Source organism: Chinchilla lanigera, unplaced genomic scaffold, assembly GCF_000276665.1.
Source record: "Chinchilla lanigera isolate Chin_1 unplaced genomic scaffold, ChiLan1.0 scaffold00059, whole genome shotgun sequence".
Taxonomy (NCBI): domain Eukaryota; kingdom Metazoa; phylum Chordata; class Mammalia; order Rodentia; family Chinchillidae; genus Chinchilla; species Chinchilla lanigera.
In genome coordinates this window covers 12,550,585-12,577,417 of record NW_004955460.1, presented here as the reverse complement: position 1 = coordinate 12,577,417, position 26,833 = coordinate 12,550,585, and the positions used below count along the sequence as shown (strand labels likewise).

The following is a 26,833-nucleotide window of genomic DNA, read 5'->3' as shown; positions in this document are numbered from 1 at the left end:
CAAATAACCAAGGCTCATAGCACCAGTAGCTAGACTTGTCCACACCATGTATCACTTGGTAGGGTGCTCTGGGCTTGCGACAGTGTCATTGTTGTGGTTTTCTTGCCAAATAATGCATTGCCTCCCTTTAGTGATGAGAAAACAACAGAAAGACCCAGATACTTTTACAAAGTAACTGGCCCGTGGTCCACAGGTGTCCAGGTCATGAAAGACAAAGAGAAACCAAGGAGCTGTCACAAATCAACGGAGACCAAGGGAACACACAATTCACCACAATGGGGAATTCAGGGCTGGTCCCTGCACACAAGAGGGACATCAGAGGGAAAAATAGGTTAAATTTAAATAAAGTTTATATCAGTTTGATTCCCGGTACCAAAAAATCAATCAATCAATAAAGTCTATAGTACATTAATTGTATTGTACCCAACATTTCATTTTGATCACTGTACTTGGGTAGGTAAGATGTTAGCATCATGGGAAATGAGGTGAAGCTTATGTGGAAATTGAACTGAAAGGATGATTAGCAAACTATCTGCAGAGCCTCATGGGTAAACAAGAAAATAAAAACTACTCAATAGGAAAGGAAAAAAATGAGCAAAAGATACAACAGGCATCCCAGAAGAGAAACCAAAGAGCTAGAGCTAGTAAACTCAGGGCAACTTCCATAAAACCATAATGAGATGCAATTAAAAACTTAAGTCTGCTAACATTAAATGCTGGCCTGTATGTGGAACAGCTGAAATTCCTGTATTCTTGTGGAAGCATAACTGCTACAGCCATTTTTGGAAATTGGTGATATTGTGTCTATTTGGAGATAAACACACCCATAACCTGGCAATCATATTGTACAATATACATCCTACAGGAACCCTTGAGCCAGTGAATCTGGAGAAGACAAGAAAGATCATAGGAGTTTGTTTGCAACAGCAAAACAGGAAACAATCTAGAAGTGTACCAACAGGAGAGGGCTAGTCCCAGCATATTCACGTGATGGAACATTATGCAGCAGAGAAAATGGAAAACCATGTGAGTAAATCTCAAATTGCTGAGTGACAAAGGCAAGTCCCAGAAGACTAGATACAAGAAGAAACTATTCATTTAAAGTTTGAAAATCTGTAAAACTCATGGCTCTATTGCTTAAAAATAAATATATGTTACAGCAAAACCGCAAAAGAAAGCCATGGACAAATGACATGAAAGTTGGGATTTGTTCGCTCAAGGTAAAGACATGAAGAGGCCAGCAGCATTTCCAGAGCCCAGACACCCTGGGTGTGCATCAGGGTCAGCTGTGCACACCTGTTCTGGTCATAGAAGATCAGTACTTCTCTTTGCACACTGTCAACACTAAAGGCAGTTAGGCAAAACCAAATGGCAAACATGTAAAACCCCATACTTTCTGTTTATAGATTCCTATGCTAACACAGTCTAGATGACTAAACTGACCAGCCTTTTTACAACTTGCAGACCTTAAGGCCGAAGCATCAAATCTGAAGGGAACAGAACATGAAAGGAGCCAGATGCTTCCAAGGTTGACCTGGAAATGCTCAGGGTCTGCTGCACCCGCATACCCCAGGTAGAGAGCTGTATGCAGGGGACACTGATTTCCTACCATGAAGAAGATCCCCACTTGCACCAGTGTTCCATATTTTAAAAACTTTTCTTTTTCCTTGAACAAAGCATTTAGCTAGAGTGAATTGTGCTTTTTCCTGAACCATTCAAGTAGCTTAACTGGCTTCTCTGTGTGTTTTTGTTCCTGAATATTAGCTTCTATAGCAATGTTTTGGTTGTTTTTTGAGGCAAGGTTTTGCTGTGTAGTCCACGCTGGCCTTAAACTCCTATGCAGCCCAGGCTGGCCTCAAACTCATGGTGATCCTTCCTGCCTCAGCCTCTCCAGTGCTGGGATTACAGGTGTGCATCACCACACCCGGTAATGCCACTGTGCTCGGTGACAGGATCAACTGCAATGTACAGTTTGCCTATGGCTTTATAGTTTTTAATGAAATTCTATTAAAGGGTAAAATAATCACTTAAGCTAGGCATGGATGCACACTTATAATCTCAGCCCTTTGGGAGGTAGAGGGAAGAGGATGAGAAATTCAAGCCCAGCGTGGACAACTCAGTGAGAGCCTGTCTCAAAAACAAAAAACAAAAAACAAACAAAAAAGAAAGAGGTAAAGGCAGGAGGTTCACTCACCAGCTGGAACTCGCTCCTTCGGCTGAAAGCCTCCTGGATCCCAGAGTCCCCCCAGAGTGCGCTCAGAGCCGGCACATACAGTTGGAAGGTGGCAGGCTCCACAGGAAGCCCTGCTTTATTCTCGAAGGCCATCAGGAACATCCCATGCTTTTCATTTTCAGAGTGCTGCCAAGGAATGCCAAGCTTGTCTCGTGCATCAACAAGCACCCTTGAGCCCTAGGAAGTAAGAGAAGAGAAAAAAGATTTAATTGTGCTCTGAGACTAACTCATGAACAAGAACCTCCATACATACAGGCACTGGTTGTCATAAAGCACAGCACTCACAAGCTGTTAAGTTTGCAACCAGAACTCATCTCATGGTTTGTTTTGTCATGGCATGAATGCCTGAACTCCTAGGACCACGACCTTATGGATACACACACACATACACACACACACACACACACACACACACACACACACACACACACAAACACACACATTGGCTTTTCCCTCTGCTTGTATAAAAAGCACCGGAAAGAGGCCAGCTGAGGGGGAGGAAGCACAACCCAGCAAATTTCACTGGAAAATGAGCCGCACTGTAAAAAAGACAATGGTCTGAGGATGACAACAATGACTAGTACTGTTTGTGGCATCACCCATGAACCTTGTAGCTCCTAGAAGGTACTGCTGACTGTCCCCACTTAAAATCTGTGGGGAAATGTGTACACAGGCCGTCACAGCCATAAGACAGGATCAGACAAACCAGGACAGGAACTGAGCCAGCCCACAAGGCATGACAGCCTGTCCTCAGCCTAATGCCACCACTGTTTGTGGCTGTGAGAAACCATTTTCCTTTCTTTTGCTTCTTTCCTCACTGTTAAAAATAAAGTTGGCATTCTCTGCCCTCTTCTAACCTCAGACAGGTCAAAAGGATGTAGAAACTGCCCAAATAAGAGTGTCGGGGTATGAAAACTCCCTCTCTGGGCAGCAAGCAGGTCTGCTACCTACATATCTGACAAAGGGCTCATGTATCGAATATATAAAGAACACTCTAAATTCAACAGTTACAAAAAACAAGCCATCCAGCTAGAAAATGGGCCAAGGACATGCTGAGGATGTCACTGGAAGACACACGCAGACAGCAAATCAACAGATGAAAGATGGTCACATGCACTGGAGGAAATGACCACTGCCTCACTGAGAGGGAAGCTGCGGCAGTGGTGGGAACTTATGCAGAGCTAAATGTACACTCATCATACAACCAGGCAACTTCACTCCTAGTCCCAAAGAAATAACCAAAGGCCATACAAAACTTATCTAGCAATGTCCACAACAGCTAGATGCACAGAGCCCCAAACTGTAGAACACTCACTCATACCATGGAATATTACTTGGCAATAAAAGGGGTGGGTGAGGCTGGGTGTGTAGCTCAGTAGTTATGAAAAAAATGAATGAACTTGACTACTGACATGTAGCAACCTGGACAGACCTGGAGAACATTAGGCTAACTGAAAGAAATCAATCTCAAAAGGCTACAACCTATGATTCTGTTTATAATATTTTTGAAATGACAATATTATAGAGATGGACAACGTATCAGTAGTTGCTAGGGGTTAGTGATGGAAAGGAGTGGGACTGACTGAAAGGGGCAGTATGAGATGTGTGCGGTCTTGACTGTGACGGTTATACAAAACTACGAGAAGAGACAAGGACCATCCCACCACACACACTGTACCAATGTCATTTCCTGGCTTTGATATTATACTGCAACTATGCATACTGTAACAACAGGGAAAACTGGGTGATCCCTCTCCATGCTATCTTTGTAACTTCCAGGGAACCTATAATTATTTCAAAATAAAAAGTTTTTTAAAAGTTACCTAGCAATCATAGCAACACATGTTTCTACTACGTGGCATGGAAATGGTGGGTTACCAGATGTCAAAGGGAAAGAGACAGTGGGAAAAGGTGAGGCTTGGTAAGATCCGGCTGAGCTTCTGCCAGCGCGCACTTGTGTAAATGAAAGGAACAGTGGGTCAGAACCCGTCCAGAAGACTGTGATCCCAATCAGTCCTCCATGCTCCTCCTGCCCTGCTCCTCACGCTGACTGCTGCCTTGTGCCTTCCCATCTCCCCCTGTCTTTGATTTCACCACGATCTCCTGCCTTCCCAAAGAATGAAAGGCCAAGGATTTGAGAACCCAAGGAAACAAAGATGATTCCTATTTTCCACATTATACACAACGAAGATTATTGGAACATGTAGATGGTAGCACAGATGTGTGTGGGGAGGTCTCCGGCAAAGAGTCTCGGCCTTTTTGTCCCCATCAGAAGGCTCCCTGTCATCTGGGTGTACAAGCCTAGGCATGGTGACGGAGCCGGAGCAAGACTTCTGCCTCCACCTGACATGAAGGGGATGAAGAAACAGCCTAAATAAGTGTTACGGGAAGGAAACTGCCTGGCTGGGTGGCAAGCAGGTCTCCTTTGTCCAGGTAACCAATCTGTCCGCCAGATCTGTAATTCAGTATATAAACTGCATCTGACCCACAAGGTACCTTTTCAGGTGCCATGCTTAAACACTAAAGAATTTAGCTTCACAAGAGTGTGACCTCACCCTTGTTAAATCCACAACCCCCTAGGAGTGTAATTTTTGTATATCAGGAACAAAGGCAGGGGGCCAAACCAGACTCAGAAATCTGAAGGTCATGTAATGAGACTGTTTCCAACAACACACAAACCAGGCATGAATTTGGCTTAAAACACACACACACACACACACACACACACACACAAATGTGCACATGCACAAAGCTAGCCTACCCGACGGCAGCTGGTCTTGCCTCTGCACACCACCACCAAGCAAGTTGGAGCTGCCCCAACTCACTGCTCCAGACACAAGGAAAAGACTTCATATTCTCTTTTCCAGAATCCCAGGCAGTTGGCAAAACTGAGATCAACTTTGAATTACAACAGTTAACTGGAGCCCCGTCAGTATCCTCCTTTTCATTTGAAAGGAAAAAAAAAAAAAGATGTTTTTCTTTTGCTCATTTAAATTATTTTGAGTCAAAAACTGCTCCTTGCCAACTTTGCTCTGGAAATCTACATCTGAGTTCCAGGGAAGTTTTCTACTTTGTGACATCTGCTGAAGTTCCAAGTCTACTTTTCTTCCTTTTTAGACGGAGATGTGAACTCACTCTGCTGTTTAAAGTCACTGGCAACACTGTTTACTTCCACAGAACAAGTGAGAGTTGCCAGAGTCTGAACATAAAATACTAGTATAAGAGGCGCACTACAGTAAGACAGCTTGCCCTGTCTTTTCTAATAAAGGCCAATTTCCTAAAATACGAAAGCGAAGAAAATCCTAAATCTCATATATACCTAAAAGGGGAAAAAAACGGCCAGAAGACAACTGACATACCCTTGCTAGCAATGTTACAAAAGGTTTAATTTTTTGATAACCATACGTTTTATTCAGTTGTGCAAATATAAACAGCTACAGTCTCAAGCAGTTTGATGACTTCATCTCAACACAATGTAACACTTTAAATTGTTCAAGGAGCTTTTTAAAGACGATTTATCCCACAATTTAAACTTTGAGTCAAGGGCTAGATCCCCTGTCTGCTGGGGATGTAGATTTGGGGAGTTTTTGGTTTTACTGGATGAGTACCAAAAAGTGCAAATCCAGTTATCTCATTTCCAAATAGATTTTGTTAGTTTAGGCCCTGATCAAACCAAATTTTTTTAAAGCAGTCATTTCTCACTAAAATCTTTCCATAGTAAATACTAAACCTAAGTTAATCATAAATGCTAGTAAATAGGATTAGCTTTCCTACAGCATGAAACAGATCGAAGACACTTTCTGGTTTTGAATGTGTACTCAGACAACACTTGTGTATTTGGAAGGCTGTTTTTTAAAAACCCACTCAGCCCAGTTGTTTGCCTTTGGCCACCATCCAAATCAAAGAAATGCTGCCAGAAATGTAAACAGGATACATTTCTTTAAGTTAATGAATCCAGCCAGCAGAGACAGACAGCCTCTCTTAGTTTCTCTTTGGACTTGAAGCGCAGGGTACCTTCTCATCTCAAGGTCAGAGAGTGAGAAAGCAAAGGGAGGCAGACAAGCCTGTCCCGAAGGCCCTACCAGTTACAGTGGGAAGCTGGACGGGGTCCCGGTCCAATCTCCTGTGCCCTCCATAACTCTTCATGGATGCTTTCCGAGACAAACACATCGTTGTATAGAACAGGCATACATATTATTTCGCTAGGGAAGTCACCTATAGAGTTTTACTGGCAACTACACCAAGGGCCTGCCTGGGGGTGAAGGACCAGGTAACAGGAAGAAAATCTAAGAGGTGGTAAGTGTGGCTCCTGTTCTCAGCGGTGGGACAGAGCACAGCAGATACGCCACAGGCGCATCAGCTATGGACTCCAGAGACAGAGGCCACAACTGAAGGTCAGAACAGTGCCAGGAAAGACCAGAAATGTCACTGCTGGTGAGAGAAGCTGGTTCAAGACAGATTGGGGTAAGCTAAAAATTCTGAACTCCTGAAGAATCAGGTCAAACAATGTTTTGGAAAAGGGGCATAACAAGGTCAGAGCTCTCTATCTGAGCGGTGATTAGTGCAAGGTGTAAGAGGAAGAGGCCTCCAAAGGTAGGACAGCCATAGGCGGACACCAAGTTCCCTCACTTGTGGAGTCAACAAAAGAGGCTGAGAGGTAAAATCAAGAGGACCTAACGCAGCAGCCACGCCGCATAGGGAGCGGCCGACAGCCACCAGGCTTCAGGGTTTGTTCAGAGGAGGTGTGGCTGAGGAGGATGACTCATATGGGTGAGTGTTTGACAAACTTAATGGGACAGTGGGAAATGCCTGGCAAAAATGTAAGGAAATCGGTGGAATTGTGGGAAACATTCTGGGTTTAGGAAGCGCACATGAAAAACAAGCTGTTGCCATTAGCTTTTTCAGGATGCTTAGGAAAGGTTTTCCTGAGAGTCGAAGAGAAAAAGGAATTCAGCATCAGCTCAGATTTCCTCAGCTCTCCAGAACTGGAATGTGGAAAAGCCTTGCTGTATTTCAGAGCCCGAGAGTGGGAGCCGGGGTTGCCTCCTGGAACACATGCTGACCAAGTTTTCTTCTCTTCTGTTCTTCCACGTGTCAGCCTTTAAGTATCTCACAGGAAAAAAATAAAGAAAAATAAAAAATAAGCTGGGCGTGGTGGCGCATGCCTGTAATCCCAGCATTCGGGAGGCTGAGGCAGGAGGATCGTTGCGAGTTCGAGACCAGCCTGGGCTACAAAGTGAGCTCAAGGCCAGCCTGAGCTGCATATCGAGATCCTGTCTCAAAAAGACCAAAAAAAAAAAAAAAAAAAAAAAAAAATAAAAAAAAAAGACAAACATTGGTGTGAGGGAAAAGGAAGCCTTCCTGTAAAGTACACAAATACTAGAGAAATCTGAGAATAAATACTAAATATCACTCAAAGGTGCTGGTTGGGGGAGGCTGCAAAGATGAATACAGCTTAATGGGCCAATGCAGTGTTTTCAGAGTCAAGCCAGGAACCACAATGTGAAATAATCTATTAGGTATTTTAAAAAATTAAATATAATTATAAAGGCCTAAATAAATTATAAATAGTATAGGTAGGTGCTTTGTAGAATTTTTGTTTTAGGTAAAATAGATATCTATATATAAGGAGAACTAAATCTGCATGAACAGGTACATGTGTCTGTGTTCTTACACAGCTACATACTGGTTTCCAATCATAAAAATGTGATTTTTTTTCTATGGAGAGAAGCCTGACAGCTACTAGGCCAGACCCTCATAGCTGAGCCTGCTTTGAGCCTGGCCCTTTCTCTTGCCTCTTGCTTCAAATGTAGAACTGGCTCAGAGTCGAAAGCCCCAACCCAGTGAACTGGGTTTTGTGACAAATTGACAACGGAGTGGAAGGGAGCTGTTCCACGAGGTGTGAGAAATTGTGAAATCTGAGTCCTTTGGGGGTAGTACTATGAGGCTGGTTCTGTTTTTTTTTGTTGTTGTTGTTTTTTGTTTTATGAGGCTGGTTCTGAAAGAACCCAATTATGTTCCTGTTGTCAGGGTTGTGCTGGACTAAAGGTGAGGCCTGGCCCCACAGTACCACCACATCCTCTCTGCCACTGAAGGCACAGAAGATGAACAGTCTACACTCTCTGTGGAGAGACGCCCTGCTGACTTATGCAGACCTGACCAAGATGGGCCTGGGCCGAATGTTGCAAACACAGGCCCCTGGGATCAAAAGTGACTGAAAAACTTTCCCATAAAGCCTTTAAATATAGATAGAAATGTCAAATGCACAAGCAGATACAGATGTAAATCCATGCTAGTCTGACAATAAAAATGCTGCTTCAGAGAAGCTGTAGAGATACGGGACATTTGTGACACCCAGTACCTGCCACAGGGACCACACGGTAAGACATGCAGAAAATCCATTGGTTTGCTGACTCTACAACTCTGTGAGGAGAACAGTATTATGCTCATTTTACAATCAGAAAACTGAAACTCGAAGCCATACAGCTACAAAGTGTGATTCAGTGGTTTCAAGCTAGAGTCTGTAAAGCTGTATTCCATGCTGTGGTGGGTACATCTGAGGACAAGGGAGCAGAGAGAGACAGAAGGTAGAAGGCAGAAGGTATCCTGCTGGCCAGCCTCCTGCTCTCATACAGCCACCAGCAGGTGTCAAGACTAGAACCAGAGCCAAGTTGACCTTGGTTAACCCACCATTTCCATGTATTCTCTAGACTAGTTTTTACAAGATAGTAATTAAAATCTAAAGTATGGGATATGCTGTAAGCCTGGCTAGAGTAGAATACATTCCATGAGTTCAGTACAGCTTTAGTCTGCTCTCTAAACCATAGGAAACAACCTTCATCTCCACTGTATTCAGCAGCACAAAGTTACAACAACCCATGGCAACTCTGTCCTAACCACAGTGGACACTGACCAGTGGAAGCATGACAGTCTGAACTGTGATGCATTATAGATACATACCGGGTTTCAAATGACAGTGTGAAAAAAAATGAAGCATCGTTTTGCTAATATGACTACATGTTGGAATTACAGCATTTTGCATATTCTGAATTAAGTAAAATACATTATTAAAATCAATTTTTATCTATTTCCTCTTGATGTGGCAAACAGAAAACACATTCGCGACCGGGCCATAATTTGTAGGTCTCATTGCCAGGTGGCTATGATTTGAATTCCATTGTCTGATGTTCAATAGCTAGCCACTGGTGGTTCAAGCTGCTTGATGGGACAGTCATGCATGTACCATGCATGTCCAAGCTGGCAGGAACATGTTGAAGTGCACACACAGTCCACGTTTATGGTCGACATTTTTTTTATTGGACAGCATTGCTCTGTGGTTAACATAGATGAAAACGGAATCTGTCTCTTTCTGATTACACAACTGATATATTTTTAGCGTAGAAAGTAGAGAAAATATAGAAATGCATAAAGAAGAAAATTAAGCCATTAAAATATCACTGCTTAGAAATAACTGTTATTAACATCATGGGATATTTGCAATCTTATGCTGCACAGAATAATCTTATGCTGCTCTGTTTTTGTCTTTGTGAATACACATAAACATTTTATAATCCTTGAAGAAGCTTCTAGCAATATATCACCACCACTGTCCCATGTCACCGAACATTTCAAACTGCTTCACAGGAGGTCAACGTGTGGGCCACACAGCAGTTACACAAATAACCTTCTTTTAAACATTGGAGTCATTTCCACCAAATGGAAAGTAGAATCATGCAAAGAACTCCTTGGTCAGATGTATTGTACCTGCACATATCTTCTTGTTTGTTTTTTTTTTTCCCCAGTACCAGGAATCGAACTCACGACCTCATGCTTGCCAGGCAGGCACTGTGCCGCTGAGCTAAATCCCCAGCCCCTTATCTATCTTCTTGTGATAAACTGACAGAAGTTGAATTATGGACTTGCTGCATCAAAAGTGGGCACATGCTTATCGTTTTCCTTTAGCTTTCCTTAAATTGTTTTAGTTGATCTATTCACTTCACTAAACTTGTCCAATAACATCCAAGCTGTCACATCTTCAAATTGTAGCTAAAAGTAATCACACTAATTGAAATGAAAGTGTAGTAAATTCAGCAAATATATTTCAATAACCTAAAATAAAAACAACCAACCAGCCCAGAAACAATACTGACTTCTATGCTTCAAATAAGCTTTCATATACCTTGCCTCTACTCCCTGTTATTAACAAAATAGCCATTTAATAAATAGATAAAATAATAAAGTAACTACTTAGTCCTCAAAATGCTTAATTTCACAAGCATGTTAGATTTCTAAGGTCTCTTGTTTCCAAATCCAGAAATAAGCTCAGTCCACACTTCTAATAAAACTTTTTATATCAAGGCAAAGGATAATTTAAAACATTTAGTCTAAGGTCTTTGAAGTTTCAAAATCAGGAGCGCCTTGAATTTGGTGAGGGAGTTAACATTAATTACTATCTATATGAACAGAAATCCCTTTGAAATAATGATGCATTAAAATAGAGGAAACAGCCAGAGTGACAAGCCAGCTTGCTTACCAATCTGTTCCTTTTCTCCAACTGTGAACTACATGGGGGCCTGGGGTGTGGCTCAGGCAGGACACTGCCTAACATGCCCAAGGCCTTTGGTTCCAGCTCCAGCACTGTAAAACAAACCAACTGACCAATGACCAAGACCAACCAGACCAACTGTACATTCACACACATAAACCTATCTGGTGGAAATTTTGAAGCTGATAAGACCAACTGGGGAAAAGTTTAAAGAAGATAAGATTACTATTGCACAAAATAAACTAAATGGTTAACATACACAGCACCAAACATGCACTCAGACATGTCAACAAATGAAGTATCAGCATTATACAGACTAGCACCCAACTGTCACATTGAGGCATTTCAATTAAGAGGCAAGTCTTAGGCTTAGAGGCTCAGGAGAGCAGCTACTAAACTTGTTCCAAACCAAACCAAACCAAACCAAACCAAACCAAACCAAACCAAACCAAACCAAACCAAACCAAACCTTAGAACTAGGGCCATGCATGAGGGGGGAGGGGATAAATCCCTCTAATCCCAGAGACTGAGGAGGCTGGGGCAGGAGGATCAAAAATCTGAGGACAGCCTGGGCAACTTAGTGAGACTCTGTGTCAAAATGAAAGATTTTAAAAAGGACTGGGCGTGTAGCTCAGCCCTGACTCAATTTCCAGTACTGGGCAAGGGGTGGGAGAACTGCTTAGAAACATGACAAACCACTCCTTTGCCTCCTGGAAAGGGTACGGTAAAGGATTAAGTGAAAGCACCTGGCTGTTCCCTTCATTGTAGGACTAGGGCAAAAATCCTGCTCCTCAGGCATCTGTCCCTGCGGGCTGGGCAGGTAACAGTTTAGATAGCTAAATCTAAATTATACTTAATTAGCACTTAGAAAAAAGCGAAGAGCTGGTCTCTGCAATTTTCAGTATCTATTTCAGGAACCTGTTAATATATTTTCTCCTCACTCACACCCCACTCCCTTCCTTAAATAGAGTGACCACTGTGTACTGTGACTTCCAACACTCCAGACAGCAGTCCAGGCCAGTGGTTAACCTGGCTGAGGTAGAGCTGGATCCAGCAGTCCAGGGTTCTGCTCTCACTGTGTCTTTGGAGAAGTTCCCTCAGAAGCCTCTAGATTGCCAAAGGCACAGGGCAAGAGAACCCATGAGCCTTCCCCTGGGGGCTGGCCCCTGGCAGCAGCAGGACAGTGCCCAGCACTCTGAGTTAGCAACCTTGCAGGCCTGGAGCCAGGGATTGAGGCCTGTCCTGGACAGAGGAGGCTCTTGATCCCCACGGGCCTCTCGGAGGAGTGATGTATTCTACCTGCCCTGCATCTGCCTGGCAGCAATGCTGGCACCTACTGCCTACCATTCCTGCATTGTTGCTTTGGCTCACCACCACCACCTCTCCCCTAGAATACTGCAAGCCTTCTAACTGGTCTCCTCATGGGTACACTTACCTCTGCTAGTCTATTCTCAACACCAGCAGGCAGGCCAGCCTGTTAAACCAAGTTACTTGCCTCAAAACCCTGCCAGTCTCTTCCTCAGAGCACAAGCCCAGGGCTCTCAAAGGCCCAGAAGGTCCGCATGACCCGGCCTGCTACTCCCTACTCCACTCCTCCACTTGGCTAGTGGCTGCTGCACCCAGCCTCTGCCTCCTTGTCTTTGCCTTGGGGGCTTTGCACTTCTGTTTCCCGACAGCTGGAGCCCTCTGCCCCCACACCCATGGGGCTTACTCTTCAGGCTTCTTGTGAACATCAGCTTCTCAGCAAAGCCTGCCTTCCGTGTGTACCAAGTTACAACCATCACCACGTCATGCCCATCTTCCCCCATGGCTTCCTTGCATTGTTTTCTCTTCAGCTGACCCACGTCACAGTTCGCTCTTGTTTACTATCTCTGCCCTCCCTGGAAAGTAAGCCCCACGAGGACAGGACTATCTGTCCTGTCCCCTCCTGTGTTCTGGGGCCTGCCACACATAGCAAATGCCCTGTGTGGGGAAGAGGCAGGGGTCCTCACCTGCAGGACAAAGATGGAAGTGAGGGCACTGAGACTGACATTGAGTATTACTCACATTAGCTAGATCTACCTTGTATCAACACTAATTAACAAGAAATAAACCAAACACCCCTAGTTACTTCATTTCCCACTGCACATCCCATCACATGCATGCTCATTATTTAGTTTAATAGACAGACACTGGCCCATCCCATAGTTGAAAAACCATTTTGTTGTACAATGGGTCTGGAAATTCCTTTTATAAATATCTCCTTTTCATATGTCAAAGATAAAAGAAAAAAGCCAACGACAGAAAAATTCAACTATAGAGATGACAACTTATTGTTTTGGGTATATTAAAACTACAAAGTGACTGATGGCATGTACAGAGATGCTATTTCCCCACACCTGGGTTTTACTCCTTTTCACAGCATGCAGGTAGCTTTAATGATTAATAAGTTGTAGACCCTCCCTCAGTGGCATTCCTGAACCTGGCCACCTGCTGGTATCACACCTCCCAGCTGTCACATGCTACATGGCCAGCCCCTTGCTTGCAAGAAATGGGCGGACCCTAGAAAGAGATCAGTCCTCGGAGGGCAGGGATCTTCTCTGAATATCTAGCTTGCTTTTTCAGGGTTCACTGCATATCTTAGTCCATTTGGGCTGCTACAGCAAAACACCATAGACTGAGTAACTTATTAAACCACAGCAACTTACTTCTCAGTTCTGGAGGTAGGAAACCCCTTCTAGATGGTTCCTCATGTGGTGGAAGTGGTGAACAACCTAGAACCCTACCCACAAAGTCCCATGTCTTCTAATACCATCACCTTCAGGGTAAATGTCAACATACGAATTTGGGGGGTACACATTCAGACCACTGTACCACATGTGGGTAAAGGATGATAGTAGTATACTACTGCTACTAACCATGTCATATCCTTAGGAGCAACTTAACTCTGGATGATTATAATACTATGTTGGATCCCAGCACTCCCGGCAAGACAATGAAAGAGAGGTGGAAATAAGCCCCCTTGGACAGTTCCAACTCAGCAGGACAACTACAGGCCAGCAGACTGGCCTCTGGGAAATCGAAGAAATAGTTGTTTTTTGAGAAGGCAGTGAGGGGATTTCACTTTATAATACCAAAAGTTCAGAGTTTGAAAGAAAATACAGGCTTACAGGAACTCTAGCTGGGCACTGGCAGGTCCAGGAGAACAGCTTTAGACCTAGAAGCAAGGCCCAGCCTTTATACCCAGCAGTGCTGGCTTCTCACTGCATCTGCCTATAATGGCTCTCAGCCCATGGCCAGAGTGTCTTCTCTTCCCTGTCCCTGTCCCTGTGCTATAGTCAGAAAGTGAGCAGGCTGCTGTCACACCAACTTACAGTAAGACTGGGGAGCCTCAGGACTGCCAGAGAAAGCCCAGGACAACTAGAAGTGCTAACAGGTTCCCAAGGGGCAAAAATATACATCTGGTTTTTTTTTTTTTGTTTTTTTTTTTGGTAAGAGACAGAGACTTACTATGTTCCCAGGCTAGCCTTGAACTCCTGGGCTCAAGTGATTCTCCTACTTCAGCCTCCTGAGTGGGTAGTGCTACAGGTATGTACCACTATACCTGGCTACTCTGATAAACTTTATATGTCATAACAACTAAAATAACTCTCACTAAATTTTTTTTTTGGACATTGGCTCTTGTTAAGTTGTTGTGGCTGGGCTCAAACTTGTGATCCTCCTGGCTCAGCCTCCTAGACAGCTGGGATTACAGGTGGGCCCTATTATGCCCAGTTTCAAATTTAGTTTACTATGTAGACTCAAAAACAAAATCACCTGCACAAGACCACAAAGTAGTATCAATTTACCTGAGCACCCTCCTGCTCATAATGAATGAGGTGATAATGCAGTAATGAGGACTGGACAAGAACGATGTGGGCCCTACGGAGAGCACACAAGGCCGGCACAGAACGTGACCTACAGGCCAGCCAGCTGACACCAAGCACAGCTGTGGTGCCTGGTAATGAGGCCCAACCCCAGCTGCTGAGATCAGGCTCTCTCCATGGTGATTCTGCTGGCTTCCAGAAAACTGGTCAGCTGCCTACACTGGTCACCAGCTCCCACTTCTCACCATGCACCTTTCACTAAGGGCAGTTTGGGCAGGCGAGAAGAGCTATTCTCCTCTGTGTGAAGTGGAAGGCCGTCAGCTACTTGGCACACAAGGCACAGGGTAAAGGAGCATGGGTGTTGCTCCTGCAAGCTAGCCTGAGAGGCCGCACCCAGTTCCTGAAGGCACCAGGACATCAGTGCTACCCAGAACCACACTTCACCAGAAAAGAAAAAGTGAGTAAATGAGTCTCTGTGTTATTAATTCTGTAAGAAAACCAATTTCAGTCTTCAAAGAAAGAAGAATTCCTCCCTTATGGACTCTCATTTGCTTTTCCCCAAAATTATGACAAATCACTTAGACTGTGTTGTTTTTAGCTTACTTTCTTTTCCTTCTAAAGCTACAAGAGCCTGGCAGAGCCTTCAGACCCTGACACCGATGACTTTATGCCCCTGCTTGGGCCACAGCCCTTTTCCATAATGGTGCCTGACCAATGCACAGACAAATGTTTAGACTTTCATCAAATCTCAGTCTGTCTCAAGGTCTAGAAAAACCTCAACTGCTAACTAATAATGAAGCTGGCAAACACAGTACAGTTATTGGGCTGTTCCGGTGGGCTTAAGAGTATGTAAATACATATATAAAGTCAAAAGAACTCAGCAACCTTTCAGATGTAATCACTCACCCCAGTAATAAGAAGTTAAACCGTTGTTAAGCTCTAGGATGAAACAAGTTTCAAAAGTGTAAATATTTATAAGCTTTCAAGAAACAATGCCTTTTCTCAATAGGGTGGTGCATTTATTTTAAAAAGTAGATAAATATATGCCCATAATACACATTTCATAAGGCACGCGGAGGCGTCCAGGGAAGCCTCCCTCCCATCAGGTCCTCCCCAGAGAAATAACATCACTGTCCCTGGAGCAAAGGACACCTGAGGGAAGCAAACTATGATATTCTTATACTTTGGGGGGGGGTGTCTATGAAAGAAATAAGAGATGGGAGATGAGGCAGCACCCAGTACAAGGTGGAGGTGGGAAATGGAGAGGCAGGAAATGCTGCTTTGGTGTGGATGTATGGGGTCTGAGGCAGCACCTCCATCTGCCCACCTACAGGCTGAGATGGCTAAACGTGGGTCACATGACCGGGGCATCTTATTTCCAGGTGTGCCTGTGGGGTGTCCCAAGGTGGACTCAGTAAAGTGGGCAGCCCCCAGATGTGGGTAGGCAGCCTCTGTTCCCTTGACAGAACCAAAATATGGAGGAAGGAGGGATTCACTCTCATCTACTGCCTAAGCTGGGACACCTTATGAATTTCTCCTTAGTTTGGATCCCCACCACTGGGTCTCTGGGCTCTCAGGTCTCTGGACGATTTCACCACCAGCCTCCCTTTGTCTCTAGCTCACAGACGTAGATCCTGGGACATCTTGGCTTCTGTGATCGAAAAAGCCAATGCTCATACAAAATCTCCTTTCAGTTCTCCACACCTCCTCTGGGTGTTTCTCTGGAGAAGCCTGGCTGATATTGAGAGCAATGCCCTGTCTGGGAGCTGAGTGGACTCCACCCCAGCCCAGGGAGGGACTTAAGTGTGCCCCAAGGGCCAGTGCTTTCCGGTCCATGTTCCATAGGGGAGGTTCCTGAGCAGTATGAACCAAAGTTTATCTTAAGAATCCCAACAACCTGGAGTAGAGATAATTAAACACATCAGAACAAATGCCTCTCTCAACTCCCTCCAAAGTCAAAGTCACAAACCAAGACTTTTAGGGGATTTCTTTCTGACCCATGAAGTGTTTATTCAAAAGGCCTTCCTGGGGGGCTTTACCTGACTATTCTATTTAAAACCACAGCTCCTTATTTCCTTTTTCTGGGTTTTTGTTTTTTTTTCATGGCTCAGGATCTCAAAGAACTCTAAAAGGTACTGTATCTCAACTCCCTCCAGATGGGAGCTCCCTGTATGTAAAGTCTCGTAAAGTGTGTCAGCTTGTACCTGACACCCTTTCTGGGAAGAGCTCTGCATTATCTGTAAGCCTTACCCAACTCCGTGTGGACTGCCCCCCACCTAGCTGCTGATTTCTGAAGTGGCCTTGATTTGGTCCGCTTGACTGCACAGAACATCTAGTGCATAGCAGCAAGCATGCTGTAAGAGACACAGATGACAAGGAACCGCTCTTATCCTGAGGCAGCCCCCTTCACCCGACTTGATTTACCCCCAAACTAAATGTGTGTTCACACTGGGGCAGCACTTAGGCCACAGTAAACAACAGACATGGCCCAGATCCTTGTGAAGCCCGAGTGTCCCAGCCCAGGCCTGCTCTGCAGGGAGCCAGTCCACCAAGGGAAGGAGCCCAGGAGCTGTAGTCTAGATCTCTGACAGTGCAGAGAAAGTGGCATGGGCATCAGCTTTCCTAATGGGAGGCCTCTTATGGGTAAGGGTCCTGAACATCGCATTTTTGAAACTAAAAACACCCAAGTGGTGAGCAAATTTTCAAGGCGGTGGAGAGTGCAGGGGTGTGTGTGGTGGTGTGCAGGATCCACACGGGTCTTTCTGGTGATTCTTTCACTATGGTTTGAAAATAATATAATTTGTGATAAGAGAAATTTAATGTTGAAATGTCATTTTATAAAAAAAAAATGTTTGTAAATTTGCCCAAGTAACCTCAGAAACTGCCCATGTGGGAGCTTAGCATTTTGGGTTATTTGTTCACCTAGGTATGAAAGACAAAGGCACACCCAGATGTGTCTACAGTTGGTCAAGACAGTGATAGGAAAGGTTTTTACAAAATATTATTTGCAACTGACTTTATTGTTCAGAGCATTAACTGTGCACTCCAATTAACTGAAATGTTATCCCCACCCTGCAAGGACTCCTATGCTTCTCAGTGGAATACTTGTATTATATAAAGCTGTACTCTATCATTATCATTACATTTTGAATTTCATCAATAAGAATTTGTGGAATTTGTTTTCTCTCTTGTCACGTAGATACCTACATAGCATCCTTGATATTTCTTCTTGGCCTGCAGAGGCTGCAATTTTCATTATCTCGTCTTTTCAGAAAAAGAATGATGACTCCGGGGCTTTGGCTTCTTCCCTCAAGGTGAGTCACCTCTGCTAGAATCCTAAGCAAGTTGGCAGACCTGTCTCTCTAGCTCAGGGCTTCTCAGCCTTTGCAGCAGCTCAGAATCACCAGGCTCCAGGCTGCACCCCAGACCTCTTGAATCAGGGTGCCTGGGGCTGGAGCCCAAGCTGAGCACTTCTGAAGGTCCCCAGGAGCTCTCCTTCCCAAATAGGCCTGGCAAGCGGAAGAGAAACCGACCTCACGTCTCAGTGCTCCAGGTCCATGGAATGCTTCTCTTTGGATCATTTCTTACAGTCATCATGTTTTCTACTTTCTGCACTTACAGGGCTTTGATTTTGGGGCCTTCTAGTTCTGGAGACACTGTCCCTCCAGGGACAGGAATGACCCCTCTGTGAGAAACTGTTCATGATCAGCCAATATAGACCCCACACTCAAGAGCTGCCTCTTCTACCTGGCCTGTGTGCCACAGAAGGTGACGGGGCTCTGCCTCACTCACCCCAAACCAGGGCCCACTCCCACGGTGCCCACTGCCCAGTCTCCTAACTGCTTTGCCCTGCCCTACCTCTGTCTTCATGCCCATGGCTCCCTGTTCCCTTTGCTCCCTGCCCCATCCACCCTGGCTCTTCCCCTGGTGACCCATGTGGTGTCCCTCCTGTTTCAGGGTTCAGTGAGTGTAAGCTCCTCTTCTACCAGTCATCTACATGACTGCTTGTCTTACTACCCTGGAGTAAAATAACACTCCTCTCTCCCTTGCTGCAGCACATGCTAAGTCCCAGTAATCTACCTAATGAATTTTTCATTAAACTAAAATAAGTAATGTGGTTTCCCAGGTGAGTGAATAGTTGAGTTAATGAGACTCCTAGAGCAGCAGTGCTGGCTGCAACGGGTGAGGTGGGCCTGCCCGCAGGCCCACATCTAAGCACACGTTCCAGAGAAACCCTGGCCACAGGGCACTGGGGGCCATGGATGAGGACACAGTGCTGCACTGTCACTGCAGAAAAAAGGGCAAACAAGCTAACTATGCATTACCAAGGGATTAGGTCACAGCACAAAGTACAAGGTTGGAGGAGCAGAGTGGGTCGACCATGCCTCCATGGACAGACACAAAGGGGAGGCTGGGCCAATAAGTTCCTGAGCAGGATATTCAAAATGATACCATGTGTATAAATTCTTAAGGACGAATAAACATTTTCTTATTATGGACACATATAGGTAAGGGAAGTATAAAAACATGGGTTGAATAAATAGCAAATTCGTGATGGTGGCCGCTACTGGAGAAGGACAGTGGCAGCAGTAAGAGTAACAATGATGCTGTTACATGGATTTTGCTGTGCCAGGCCAAGCCCATAGGCACTAACTCTATTCCAAAGGCAACCATGAAGGAGCAACACCATTATCCCTGGTTCCCAGAGGACAAGACTGAGAGGCTGGGGAAGTGATAGAAACTGAGGGGCCTTCTAGTGACTTACCACGAACGCTATTCCTACCTGGCTGACAACTGGGGGTGAATGTGGACCACAGCGTCTGCCCAGGGCTAGCCCTTCTTCCTCCTTACCCACATTCCCACAGCCTCTTGATCAATTTACACACACTTTGCACAAATGCTCCTTTTAAAGCACAAGTCAAATCATTTCGTTTCTTTACTTATACTTGCTGAAGGCTTTCTGTCATATTCCACTTTAATAAAAGTCCTTACCATGGCCCGCACCTTCCCTATGCCTCAGCCTGGCTCTCTGCCCTTGTTCACCATACTGGGTTCTGAGGCCTCTGCCTGCTGCCTGGAGCACTCTCACCCGACATGGCAGCACTGCTGATATCTTTGCTCATGTAGCACTGAGCCAGAAACCAGCCTTCCAAAGCAGCACGAACCATACCCCACTCCAAGTAATGTTTACTACCCCTCCATGGCCTGCCTTATTTTTCCTGAGATTACTTATCACCTGATATTAATATTTTTAAAAAATATCCTTGGTCTCTAGACTGCCCATCCCAAGGACATAAGTACAATGACAGCCACAACCCTGTTTGGGCCACTGCTGTCTTCCCAGTGCACTCAGCACTGGTGGAATGGATAAATGAAGCCACTCACCTGAGGTCACAAAGCTTGTAGAGCATGAAGTCAAAATTCTAGCTTAAGCAGTCTGGTGCCAGGACCAGGAGTGGGGAAGAGAAAGGAGTACAGAAGAAACATCAGAAGTGAACAGAAGGGAAGACATACCTAGAATAAATGTGACAAACTGTGGATGTGACATTAATTGTAGATAATGAATACTTGGGATGTTTATTTACTTCGTTACTTCCCTCCCTTCCTTTTCTCTTTCCGTCCCTGCTTCCCTCCCTCCTCTTTCCTTCTTGGGTATAGTTTCATTTTTAAGTCTCGGTAAGTGTACTACATGAGTTACTAGTTTAAATGCCCTACAACACCATGAAATAACCCTTAACAATTCAAATGGAACTAAAATTCAATGCAATTAATTAAAATTAATTCACTGAACATAGAATGACTGCAGTGACCTAAAGGAAGTACCAGCGTTTGGTAGCTTCCAGGGGAGTCATTATTAAGAACATTATTTATAGCCAGGACTGGTGGCACATGCCTGTAAAACCAGTACTCTGGGAGGCTGAGGCAGTAGGATCACAAGTGTGAGCCCCAGCATGGGCAACTTAGTAAAAACATGTTTTAAAATTTTAAAGAAATGTTAGGATATAGCTCAGCATGAAGGCTCTGGATTTAATGCCTAGTGTTGGAAAGAAAAAAGGAAAAAAAAAGAACATTATTTACACACAGAGCAATCCTGCCATTTAAAAATAGTTCATGTCACAGAGCAAGGCTTCTCCCCTAGGCACCACTGGCCTTAGGCCTGGCTGATTTTTGTTTTGGAGAGCTGTCTTCTGCTCTATAGGATGGTTGGCAGCTCTAACCACTGGATGCTGGTGGCACCCACCAGCAGTGACAACCAAAAATGTCTGCAGACATCGCCAGGTGTTCCCCTGGATGCAAAAGAACCCCAACGCAGAACTACTGGCCAAATGATTAGACAAACTGACTATAGTTTCTAATGAGAAAAATATCCCTGAAATTGTAGTGCTGCGGAGGCAGGAGGATTATGACTTCTAGACCAGCTTGGGCTATACAGTGAGATCCTAATCTCAAAAAAAAATCATTCAAAACAAAAATAAAAAACAGGAGGAGTGTATCAAACCAGCCTCATTTGTGTTCCACCCCACCCCACCCCTGTACTGGAGATCAAACCCATGCATGACAAGTGCTCTACCACTGGGATACATTATCACCCATTTTTATTTTGAGGCAGGGGTCTTACCAGGTAGCTCAGGCTGGGCCTGAACTTGTGATTACCTTGCCTCAGTCTCTAAAGTAGCTGGGATTATAGGCATGTGCCAAGAGTAGCACTCGTAGTTCTATTTTCTCTGCGTCTTTGTGTTATCTCTGAACAGCCTAAAACTTTTACTTCTCCCCTTACCAACAGTGCCACATGTGGCCACAAGCTGTTGGGTTATGTGCAATTTGAAGATGACCTTCATTATCCAAGGAAATACTATCTACTGAGGTTAAAGGATTTTGCAGATGTAATTAAGGTTGTCTACTGGGTGACCTTAAACTAGGGAGATTATCCTGGATTATCTCTTGGCCTGATGTAATCGCATGAATCCTTATAAAGTGGGAGGATGAAGTCAAACATTCTAAGTGTGGCAGGATTCTACCCACCACCTCGGACACCAAGATGCAGGGGCTGTGTGCAAGAGCAGAGGGAGGCCCTGGCCCATAGCCAGCAGAAGGGGACTTCAGTCCTCAACCCAAGGAACTAAAATCTGCTACCACCAGAATGGGCTTGGAAGCCGAGTCTTCCCACAGCCTCCACAAAGGAGCACAGTCCAGCTGACAACTTCATTTCAGGCCCCTGAGACCCAGACTAAAGGATGGAGCCATACTCTGCCCATACCTCTCACTCAAGAAGCTATGAGCTGACAAACCTGTGTTGTAAGTTTTTAAGTCTGTGGTAAACTGTTAGAGTGGCAATAGCAAACTAAAACAGCTGTGGAGGTGTACATGCTAAAGAGTGAGATGCATGACAATCAAAACAGCCTGGTCTCCATAAGAAAACAGCAATCCAGTGTTCGCTTTGGCAGCACACATACTAAAATAAAATAGCAACTCAAATGTCCATTGCCTGAAATGGATAAACTAAATGTGGAAATCAAAATGGAAAACCACTGGGCCATATAAAAGAATGAAGACACCATTCTACAATGTGGAATAACTTCAAGAGAATCACGCTAAGGAGTTAGTCACAAAAGACCACAAATGGTATAGTTCCATTTATATGGAATGTACAGAAAAAGCAGTCAGAGGAGACAGAAAGGCATATCGCCTGGCCAGGGGAGGAGTCTGGGGGAGAGGGACTGTCAGTGGTACAGGGTTTCTTTTTGGGGTGATAAAAATGCCCGAAAATTGACTGTAGTGAGGGCCATCCACTAAAATCTACTGAACTGCACACTTGAAATGAATGAGTAGTATAGTATTTATGAGTTATAGGTCTATAAACATCTTTTTTGGGGGGGGCAGTACTAGGAATTGATCAGAGGGCCTTTTTATTTTGAGAGGGTCTTGCTAAATTGCCCAAGCTGGGATTGAACTTTCAATCCCTACAGTGATGTGGCACAGAGTATGAAAATGCCAAGCTCTGAGAGGTGCTTGTTTCCCCACCTGTTCTCACCAATCTGCTACCATCTCTCAGTCAACTGGTCAAGTGGCCTCTGTTTTCTAACCTTATAAACTACTACCAGATTCTAATTAACATGGACAAAACTCTACTCAAATGCTCAAGGCATCACTCCCCTCTACTCAAATGCTAAGTGAAAGGTGCTAATCAATGACTTTCTAATTAACATCCTGCTTATTCTAGGCTTAAGAATCTTTGTGACAACACATAGATTACAGTTGTTCTATAAACCGCCTGAGAAATCCAATCACACTGGCTTGGATTTCCTGAGATGACTCCCTCCTCTCTCAACAGTGGGGACATGCTGCCCTCTGTGGCTAGGTGCCCATCTTGGTGCCCTGAAGAAAGACCACGGGAATGAACTAACTAACCAACACTCCTTTCAGTAGTAAATAGGGGTGTGAGAAAGGTGATGTCAGCTCTAGCTGACGGCAGAGAACTATACCCATGTGTTGTAAGTTCCAGAGAATAATGAGTAGAGGATGGCTTTTATCCTCTGCTCAAGCAATGCCCAGACTGTATGAATGATGCTATATAAGGAAACAGGGCCTGCAACTCCCAACTCACTGGGTGGCCCCAGGCAAGACAATTCACCCCTGAACAATTTTTCCAACGGACAACAGAAATTCCTTCAGTTATTTTATTTTCTCAACTCTGTTCTATTGTCCCGTCCACTTCAGCGAAAGAGTGATACATGATACCAGGTAAGCTACTTTCTTCCTTTAGCAAGTTGGTCAGTAAAGGGCTAGCTGCCAGGAAATACAAGGCTACGTCATATTTCTGACCAGAGAATCCTGACCTTCATGTCACTAAAACATAGCAAAGCTTTTGTTTACAAGACTGTCAATATTAAAATTTAGTTTTCAAGTTCTCTTAGATATTTTCCTCTAGAAATATTTATTTCTATGGCCAACAAATATTTGAATGCCTGCTATGTGCTAGCGTGGCCCCAGGCCCAGGTATACAGGGATTCAGACCATGTCTTGCACACGGCCCAGGACTGACATGCTGGGATGCACTGCCTACAACTCTGCCACTCATCACATCACATAGGTGAAGAGATTCAGAGCAGCACCGCTTTGTCTATGTAAAACAGTACGCACACAAACAAGGTTTGAATTAACACCGTTTCTTGAAAAATCTAGCTAGAAATGTTGGAATGTATTTACTCAGCTTTCCCAACCTCTGTTTTATAACTTTACTGTGTTGGGGGTGCAGGTCAGGTTAGAGCACTTAACTAGCATACATAAGGCCCTGGGTTCAGCCCATCACTCAAACAAACAAACAAACAACACCTTTTTGCTTAAACCTGCCAATCTTGAAGCTACTACTAGCTACTACTAAAAGGAAGCTTTTCTTCCTTTGTGATGTTTCCTTTGCAGGTTTTTATCTGCTTCACCTGCTAGGTTGTACAGGCCCATTTCTTCAGAATTCAAAGATCCACCTGTTGGGTCTACTATCTGTACACTGTCCAGTCACCAAGAGTGGGAATTTGGCAGTCTCTTATCAAGTGAGTCTGAGCTGTAACTTAAGCGAGGCCTTTCTCAAACCCTAATAAAGATCAAAGGCAGGGACTTGCAAAGGAGTCAAAAAAAAAAAAACTTTCCGAGCCCCCAATCCTAACACAGTCTGCTAAAACCACTCCTCAGGACACTAACAAAAGATGCTCCATGAATTTGTCATCAGAGTTGTTCTGTCCATCTGTGACCTCACATTGACTGGAATTTGATGTGGTTTGAGAGATTAGAAACAATAGGTCTTTCAGAAACATATAGTTACCACCATTACGGCCTTGGAAAGTAGTTCTTATGCTCAGGAACTATTCATATATTATTTGTAACAAAAAAAGTTGGGCTTGAGCCATGTGTGGCAGGCTGTGTCGGAGGGACCTTTTCCACATTTCAAGCCGCCTGGTCCTGATGTGCACTCCTACCCACTTCACACAATACACAAACAAGCCCAAGGGAGCCATTTTTAAACTGCAGAAACGAGGGAAGTATTTATACAAAAAAGGGACTTATCTAACTGAAGGATAGTAGGGAAAAAATGTGCATGGACACACTAGCTTCCAGAAGCACAAATTGTGTGTGTGTGTGGGCAGCACTGGGGATTCAACTCAGGACCTTCACATTGAGGACCTTCACATTGAGGTACTCTAGCCTTTTTTAGAATTTTGAGTCAAGGTCTCACTAAATTTCTGCATTGTATAGCGTGGGCTTCAACTTGAGATCTTCCTGCTTCTGCCTACTACAGTGCTGCGATTTGAGGCCTCTGCTACTACATCGGCTTCAAATTAAGAATTTTGGATGGTGTGTGGGAGAACCCTTGGGGCAGGTGGTAAGAACAACACATACATGGAGAGGAAATGAAGCCCATAACAAAGACAAGAATCTTTGGTCTTCCAGCCATCCTAATAATAACCCTCTGCAGATTTAGAAAAACAAAACTTTTGGAAGAGGCTAGGCAGGATTTGAAATCAGAACATTTAAAAAGCACTTAGGAACAATCTGCCACAAGCAGGACAAAAAAGTCAAACGCAACCCTGAACTTCAAAAGAGCTGGGTTGCTAGCTGGCGAGACAAACACACTACTGAACAAAGTTTAAAAGGCATGTTGTAGATATAATGGAGCACAAACTACATCCTGATATCTACGAAGTGGAATGCAAATGAGTAATCTTGGAATAAAGGATATGTTGTAAATTATACCAAGAAGCAGAAGTCTTTCTAAAGTTTCCATTTTCTAAAATAATAATGCGCTTTCTAGAAAATAAAAGCCAAAATAAAAAAATTCCCCTTTAGAGATAAATACTCATTGTTTTGCTTAATGTCATTATACCCCATCCATCACACTTTCCCGCCCCCCCCCCCCAGTACAGGAAATTGAACTCAGGACCTTTGCACTGAGCTACATTCCATCTTTCTTTCTACATTTTATTTTTTTTTGAGACAGGGTCTCACTAAGTCACTATATTGCCCATGCTGGTCTTGAACTTTTGAACCTGCTGGGATTGCAGGTATGAGCCACAGTGCCTGGCAACTCTTTTTTTTTAAAAACACTTAAAAATGTTTACTCCTTTACCAGGTAAATATCGCAACCGTGTTTCCATGTCTCAAAAAGCTGATTTTCAACATCAACACCTTCCAAACACTGACTACCTCTCCCCACCTCCAGTCTGGTCTCCTGGATCATGACCATGCCCTCCAACATCTGCCTGTGTGCCGCTCTTGCTTCCCTGCAGTGCCAGCAACCAGAGTCACCCCCTAAGTGTCACTTGGCTGCTGAAACTTTCTGAAGGGTTCCCATGCCTCTCAGAGCTGGTGCCTGGGTTCCTTCAGCGACCTGCAGCTGTCTCTGCCCCCTCCCACACCAGCCACACTGGTTCCTGTGAGTTCCTCCTGCACAGCCTTGGACTCAGCTGTGCTCTTCTCACACATGTGCCTCCCCCTCTTTGTCTCTACCTGCTTCGATGTCACCCCTGAGAGCGGCCTCTCTACGACCTGCAAACTCCTTGGCCTGGCTCTTTCTGGCCCAGGGCAAGAGATTCACCATTTATAAGATTTACCTGCTTATTGTGCTGATGTCTGTACCCTGCACAAGAACATAAGCTCTCTGAGGCAACAATTTGTTTTTGTTTCTTTCCAATGATGCATCGTAAGCACCTGACAGACAGCAGGTGCACACTAAACGTCAGGTGATTAAACGCCTTAGTAACACCCTTCCTACCACAGGCCCTCATGTCTCCCCAGCTGTTGGCAGTCAGGTTGTTACAGGATTTTAGCATTGTGAACATTGCTACCAGTTTCCACAGCAAAGCCCCTACCTGTGAACTTAAAGAAGTGCCAAGCCCCTGGCCCACTCCAGCCCTGCTCAATTAGAATCTGCATTTTAATACGACTGACAAGTGATTACATACATGGGAGCAGTTAAGCCACACAACTGGACCAAGGTGCAGCAAGGAGGCTCCTCCCACTTTCTGGCCATGCATCTGACAGGGAACAGGTACTTGGCTGGCCTCACCTTGGACCACTGATCTTCCTATTGCCCTCGGAAGAGAGGTTGTGCCACTCTGCACTCTAAATTACTCTGGTGCCCAACAGGAAACAAACACACTGAAATTAGTGAATTACAGAGTTGGGGGACCACAAGAAATAGTGCTGGAAGAAACCTCT

At 44.5% G+C, this 26,833-nt stretch overlaps 1 protein-coding gene across 1 annotated transcript in view; it reads right to left on the bottom strand.

The window, feature by feature from the left end:
- Gna12 (guanine nucleotide binding protein (G protein) alpha 12) overlaps positions 1-26,833 on the bottom strand; it is a gene marked incomplete at its 5' end in the record, with an annotated part of 93,881 nt that overhangs the window by 50,673 nt on the left and 16,375 nt on the right. Inside the window, 1 exon segment of the mRNA XM_005397862.2 lies at positions 2,195-2,410. Within this exon segment, the coding sequence (XP_005397919.2) occupies positions 2,195-2,410 (216 nt within the window).